The following is a 7,173-nucleotide window of genomic DNA, read 5'->3' as shown; positions in this document are numbered from 1 at the left end:
AAAGCAGGAGATCAACACTTTACGCAATGAGGAAGTAGACCAAAATTGTCATCGTACATAATCTGGATTAGCTGAGTGGGGGTGACTCGGAAGTACCTAGGGATCCATCCGAAGGCATCGCATTTAGCTATGAAGTTAGTCTTCAAATTGACTTCGCGACTGATTAGAAGAAAATCCATCATCAATACTCTGCGGCAGAGGCTATCAATTGCACGTATTAGAGCGTGTGAACTTGAGTGGGAGGATAATGGGCTTGGCATCTACGTTTGTAAGGGCTGTGTGGGTGTAACCGGAATCTATAATTTGAGAGCATCAACAACCCGTTGTTGACGCCGGAACGATGCCCTATCTCGTGAACTTGTTAAAAATACGTCAGGATGCTTGTGATTCTCGCGGAGTGAATGGTGTTTTAAGGAAAACTGCTGATGCTATAAGAAATCTTGCTCATGAAAATGCCGCCATTAAAACCCGCATCAGGTTCGCTTGTTTGTATATTCTCCTATCTAGTTTCCGTTAGTATTAACTTTTCACACCCTTATAAGCTGTTATTTTCCCCCATATATCAAAATTAGAACTGAGGGTGGAATCCCACCTCTTATTGAGTTGCTCGAGTATCGTGAAGTGAAGGTGCAGAGAGCAGCTGCTGGGGCCTTAAGGACGCTAGCATTTAAGAACGATGAGAACAAAAAGGAGGGTAAATTGTTTCTGCACTGTATGGTAGTACCATCTAGTGCACTGACCAATCTGTACATCAGAGAAAAACTATTTGAGAAGGCAACATCTACTTTGAAGGAAACGGAGAAGAAGGCATCTCGAGTTATCCCTCTCTTCTCAGTTTGCATACCAACATGGGGGATAAAGGTGAGGTTCAACGAATCTGGAAGAAGATGAGATCGTGCTTCCGCAAAATGAATGATGCGGAGTATACGTGTATGATATCGTCACTTGTGAAACTTGGGGAATTCGAAGAAGCTGAGAAGGTCTATAACGAATGGGAGTCTGATTCGGGAAGCGACGATCCTAGTGTTGGAGAAAACGGGTTATTTCCCACACGAACGTAGTTTTAAAATTGACATAAAATGTCAAGATTAAAACCACCAAAGGTTGCACAGCGGATAAACCTGTCAAACTATTGAATATTGAAACACAATGAAAAAGAACCGAATAAAAAACAATAAAGGAGAGAATACACCAAATTTACGATGTTCGACGAGAATATCGTCTACTCCTCGGGCACCACACCGGATGATAACTTCACTATATCGCCAATATTACAACAAATGGAATTCTTTGGAATTCCCAAAGTGGGAGAATGAAGAATACAAGAGGAAGAGAGAACTTGATTTTGGGATGATTTCTAATGGAAATACTTAGGCCTATTTATAGTTGAGTTTCAAGAACAATATGTTCAAAGTTTGGCCACCTACCAAAGAATTTTCCAATGTGTACAAGTTAGCCACAAAATATGAAATTCACATGTTCAAAGTTTGGCCACCAACCAAAATGAAATTTCAATAAGTTGGCCACCAACCAAGATGAAATTTCCAACTTGTCAACTTAATTTCTAGACAAATCTAACAAATCTCCACCTTGGCTTGAAATTACCAAGCCTACTCAACTTCTTCAACTCCCCAAATTTGTAGTGTCTCTAATTGCGCTCACAAGCGCCACACACCCGAAAGTGTTCATACTTTCAGGATGTTAATCAAGTTCAAACAATGATTGAACTTTATTACTGTTACCACCTTGGTCATCATATCTGCAGGATTTTCTGATGTCGCAATTTTCTGAAGTAGAATCTTTCCTTCTTCAAAGATCTCCTGCACAAAGTGATACCTCACGTCGATATGCTTAGTCCTTGAATGGTAGACTTGATTTTTTGCTAAGTGAATAGCGCTCTGACTGTCACAATAGAGACTAATGTGACTTTGAATAACTCCCAAGTCTTCCATCAATCCGTTAAGCCAAATTGCTTCCTTTATAGCCTCTGAAACTGCCATGTATTCTGCCTCTGTAGTAGACAAGGCCACCGTAGATTGCAATATAGATTTCCAACTTACTGGGGCTTTAGCAAGAGTAAACAAATACCCAGTAGTTGATCGACGCTTATCCAAATCACCAGCATAATCGGAATCAACATATCCAACCATACACTGACCAAGTGCTTCATCCTGTTCAAAAACTAAACCAACATCCACGGTTTGTTGGAGATACCGTAGAATCCATTTCACAGCTTGCCAATGTCCTTCTCCAGGATCATGCATGTACCTGCTCACAACTCCAACTGCTTGTGAAATGTCAGGACGCGTACACACCATTGCATACATCAAGCTCCGAACTGCATTAGCATATGGAACTTTTGCCATATACACTCGTTCTTCGTTAGTTTTAGGAGATAATTGAGAACTAAGTTTCAAATGAGAAGCCAATGGGATACTTACATGTTTGGTATTTTCATTCATGCCAAAACATTGTAATACCTTTCTCAGATACTGCTTCTGTGTTAAACAAAGCTTCCCTCTCTATCTATCTCTGCTTATCTCCATACCAAGAATCTTCTTGGCCTCACCTAGATCTTTCATCTCAAACTCTTGATTCAACTGAGCCTTTAATTTGTCTATCTCCTTTTGACTCTTCGAAGCGATCAATATATTGTCAACATACAAGAGAAGATAAATGAAAGATCCATCTTTGAGCTTTTGCAAATACACACAATGATCATATTTGCTTCTAGTATACTTTTGCCTCCTCATAAAACTATCAAATCGCTTGTACCACTGCCTCGGAGATTGCTTCAATCCATATAGCGATTTGTTCAGCTTACAAACCCATTTCTCACAACCACCATCTTTGTATCCTTCTGGCTGTGTCATATAGATCTCCTCTTCTAAATCACCGTACAAGAAAGCCGTCTTTACATCAAGTTGAGCTAGCTCCAAATTCAACTGTGCTACCAAGGCCAACAATATTCTAATGGAGGAATGCTTCACAATAGGGGAAAATACTTCATTGTAGTCGATTCCCTCCTTTTGAGCGTAGCCTTTAGCTACCAACCGTGCCTTGTTGGGAACATCTTTCTTGTTATAAGATCCATCTTTCTTTACAAATACCCACTTGCATCCAATGGCTCTTTTACCTTTTAGTAATTCTGCCAGTTTCCAAGTGTTGTTCTTTTGGAGAGATTGCATTTCTTCATCCATGGCACTTTTCCACTTATCACTTTCCAAGCTTTGTATTGCTTCTTGGTAAGTGATAGGGATATCATCATCAACAACTGGAATAGCATAGTCCACCATATCAACAAATCGAGTAGGTCTACGAATTTTTCTCCTTGGCCTTGTAACTGCAAGTATTTCTGGTGTCTCCAATGGTTCTTGGGTTTGAACATCTTCATCTTCTGATTCTTCTATTGGAGTTGAAGAATCATCCGCATCAACTTCTGGGATCATCGTCTGCTGAAACTCCACCTGTTTTGGAGTATGCTCCATCTGCTGCGGAGTACTACTTGTCTGGACAGCTTCACTTGTTACCTTCTTTACTAGGGCAGATTCATCAAAGGTAACATCTCTGTTACAAATTACATTCTTGGTGTCTAAACACCAAAGGCGGAATCCCTTCACTCCATGGGTGATTCCCATAAAGAGAGCCTTCTTTGCTCTCGGATCAAGCTTGGATTCATTCACATGATAATAAGCAGTGGATCCAAATACATGTAAGGAATCATAATCAGTAGTAGGTTTTCCAGACCATACCTCCAATGGTGTTTTTCCTCTTATCGCTGATGACGGCAGACGATTAATGAGATGGCCAGCATATGTCACAGCCTCAGCCCAAAATGCCTTGCCTAACCCAGCATTAGACAACATACATCGAACTTTCTCCAATAGTGTTCGATTCATACGCTCTGTCACCCCATTCTGTTGTGGTGTATGTCTAACAGTGAAGTGTCAAACAATACCATACTCATGGCAAACGTCAAATAATGGGTCACTTTTATATTCCCCTCCATTGTCCGTCCTAAGACGTTTGATCTTTATATCAGTCTGGTTCTCGATCATATTTTTCCATTTCAGGAAAAATTGAAGCACTTCATCTTTAGACTTCATCGGATACACCCAAACTCTTCTGGAAAAGTCATCTACAAAAGTTACAAAATAATGGTTTCCTCCAAAAGACGATGTCTTTGAAGGACCCCATACATCTGAGTGAATATAATCTACAATACCTTTTGTATTATGTATAGTGGTGCCAAACTTCACTCTCTTCTGCTTTCCCAGAACACAATGTTCGCAAAAGTTCAATTTGCAAGCCTTTGCACCTTTCAACAATCCTTTTTTTGCCATAATTTGCAAGGATTTCTCTCCAGCATGTCCCAACCGCATATGCCACAACTAGGTTGCGTCCAAATCATCACCTCCGGAAGCTGCTGCAATTGCTCCAATAATTGTACTACCTTGGTAGTAATATAAATTATTTTTCCTGATGCCCTTCATCATCACAAGTGCGCCATATGTGACTTTTAAAACTTCATCTCTCATAGTGACTACTGAGCCTTTGGATTCTAAGGCTCCCAACGAGATCAGATTTTTCTTCAAACTGGGCACGTATCGGACATCCGTCAGAACTCTGGTTGATCCATCTTGATTCTTCAATCGAATTGAACCTATCCCAACAGTTTTACAGGCATTGTCATTGTCCATATAACACAACTCCTGCATTTAGTTCCACTAAATTGGAGAACCACTCCCGATTAGGGGACATATGATAGATGCAACCCGAATCTAATATCCACTCATCGGAATGGAATGTTGTTGATGAAGCAACCAATGATATGTCAGAGTCATGTGCATCATGCTCTGCAACACATGCATCTAGAGCAGCTTTTCCTTTCTTCTTCAGCTTCGGACAATCTTTCTTCCAATGGCCTTTCTCATGACAAAAGGCACATTCATCTTTTCCCAGTCTGGACTTCGTCTTTGATCTCCCTCTCCACTTTGGCTTTTGACTTTTCGAGCGACCTCTTGCCACCATGGTCTCTGCTGCTTCGTACTTGCTCTCCTTCTTGGTTTTCTTCCTGAGTTCATAACTATACAAAGCAGCAGTTACATCTTTAAGGGTAACATTATCCTTACCATGAAGTAACGTTGTCTCAAGGTGCTCAAATTCATCTGGAAGAGATGACAACAACATCAACGCCAAATCTTCATCTTTGAAGGTTTCATCCATGCCCAATAAGTCTTCCACTAGCTCATTGAACGCAGTGATGTGTTCATTCATACTGGTGCCCGGTTGATAATCAAATCTGAACAATCTTTTCTTCATGTGGATACGATTCTGAGAGCTTTTCTTCAGGAATTTTTCCTCCAAAGCTTTCCACATCTTACTTGCAGAAGTCTCGTTCTTGTAGCCATACTTCTGCTCCCTGGAAAGACAAGATCGAATCGTGCTGCACGCCAAACGATTGATTGTTCCCCATTCTTTCTCCTCCATATATTCGGGCTTTTCTTCCTCAATGGCGATGTCTAGACCTTGTTGGAATAAAGCGTCTAACACCTCGCCTTGCCACATGCCAAAATGACCGGATCCATCGAACAACTCCACCGAGAAATTTGCATTTGACATCACCCTCCTCACCGGTCCAGATGAAGAGCTTGATGTCTTAACTGATCCGTATTTTGGCATTTTAATTCTAACGAACAATATTCAATATCACGAACTGTATCTTTTCAGCAACGGAACCACCAGGATAACCTCAACCGAAGCTTTGATACCAATTGTTGGGGAAAACAGGTTATTTCCCACACGAACGTAGTTTTAAAATTGACCTAAAATATCAAGATTAAAACCACCAAAGGTTGCACAACGGATAAACCTGTCAAACTATTGAATATTGAAACACAATAGAAAAGAATCGAATAAAAAACAATAAAGGAGAGAACACACCAAATTTACGAGGTTCGACGAGAATATCGTCTACTCCTCGGGCATCACACCGGATGATAACTTCACTATATCGCCAATATTACAACAAATGGAATTCTTTGGAATTCCCAAAGTGGGAGAATGAAGAATAAAAGAGGAAGAGAGAACTTGTTTTTGGGATGATTTCTAATGGAAATACTTAGGCCTATTTATAGTTGAGTTTCAAGAACAATATGTTCAAAGTTTGGCCACCTACCAAAGAATTTTCCAATGTGTACAAGTTAGCCACCAAATATGAAATTCACATGTTCAAAGTTTGGCCACCAACCAAAATGAAATTTCCAATAAGTTGGCCACCAACCAAGATGAAATTTCCAACTTGTCAAATTAATTTCTAGATAAATCTAACACCTAGAGTTCCGAACACACTCCTCTCGGCTTACATCAATGGAGATCGGATCGAAATGGCCGAAAACTTCCTTCGGCGAATGATGCAGAAGGGTATTTCCCCGTGTTACACCACTTGAGAACTTCTTTCTTGGGGTTATTTAAAGAAACAACATACGGGGAAGGTATTGGATTGTTTTAAGCAAGCTGTCGGGAGTGTGAAAAAATGGAATCCAAATGACAGATTGGTTGAGGAAGTGTTGAAGAAACTTGTAGAACTTGGTGATACTGATGGGTTGGAGAAATTGTTAATGACTCTTAGGAATGCTGGGAATGTGAATACTGGGGGTATATAATTCACTTCTTCGAGGATATGCAAAAGTTGGTAAAACGCCACTTGTGGTTGCTGAACGAATGCAGAAGAATAATGTGCCGATGGACGAGGAAACGTATCAACTCATAAAATTAACAAGCAAAATGGGCGTCAGTGAAGTTTCAGGCAGTTGTTAAGATTTACTACGAGATTAAGGAAAAATGAAGATTATTACTCTACAATTTATTTATTTTGTTGTATTTTTACGATTATAACCATGATAACACAATGTGATGACATAGTATTTTTAAATTTGATCAACGTGTTTTACTTAGGTTTCATGCCAAATTTAAGCTAAGCCTAAACATAACGGATACAATACATATACTTTAAGGACTCAATTAAATATTTTGAAGTTTGAAGACTAATTTAGAATATTTTCTATTGTTTTGGGACGTTTGACGAATTAACCCAAGAAAAAGTCAAAGAAAGTCAAAAGAGATATTTTTAGGTTATAAAATAAGCAACAATACAAGAGATCCCTGCCTTTA

General features: G+C 39.7%; 1 protein-coding gene across 1 annotated transcript; it reads left to right on the top strand.

Moving 5' to 3' along the window:
* Positions 1–327: 327 nt before the first annotated feature.
* LOC120173761 (ARM REPEAT PROTEIN INTERACTING WITH ABF2-like) lies at positions 328–790 on the top strand. Its single transcript, XM_039180831.1, has 3 exons — positions 328–477; positions 573–701; positions 775–790. Exons 1-3 carry the CDS (start codon positions 341–343, stop codon positions 788–790), a joined length of 282 nt encoding a protein of 93 aa, XP_039036762.1. The 5' UTR covers positions 328–340.
* The last annotated feature ends 6,383 nt before the right edge of the window (positions 791–7,173 follow it).

Source organism: Hibiscus syriacus, unplaced genomic scaffold (genome assembly GCF_006381635.1).
Source record: "Hibiscus syriacus cultivar Baekdansim isolate YM2019G1 unplaced genomic scaffold, ASM638163v2 tig00111983_pilon, whole genome shotgun sequence".
NCBI lineage: Eukaryota > Viridiplantae > Streptophyta > Magnoliopsida > Malvales > Malvaceae > Hibiscus > Hibiscus syriacus.
The sequence above is the reverse complement of the archived record's forward strand: the minus strand, read 5'-3'. Positions and strand labels throughout refer to the sequence as shown.

Coding starts and splice junctions, on each gene's coding strand:
- LOC120173761 (XM_039180831.1), top strand. CDS start 341: ATGCCCTATCTCGTGAACTTGTTAAAAATACGTCAGGATGCTTGTGAT. Junction 478..572: donor GCCATTAAAACCCGCATCAG/GTTCGCTTGTTT, acceptor TATCAAAATTAG/AACTGAGGGTGGAATCCCAC.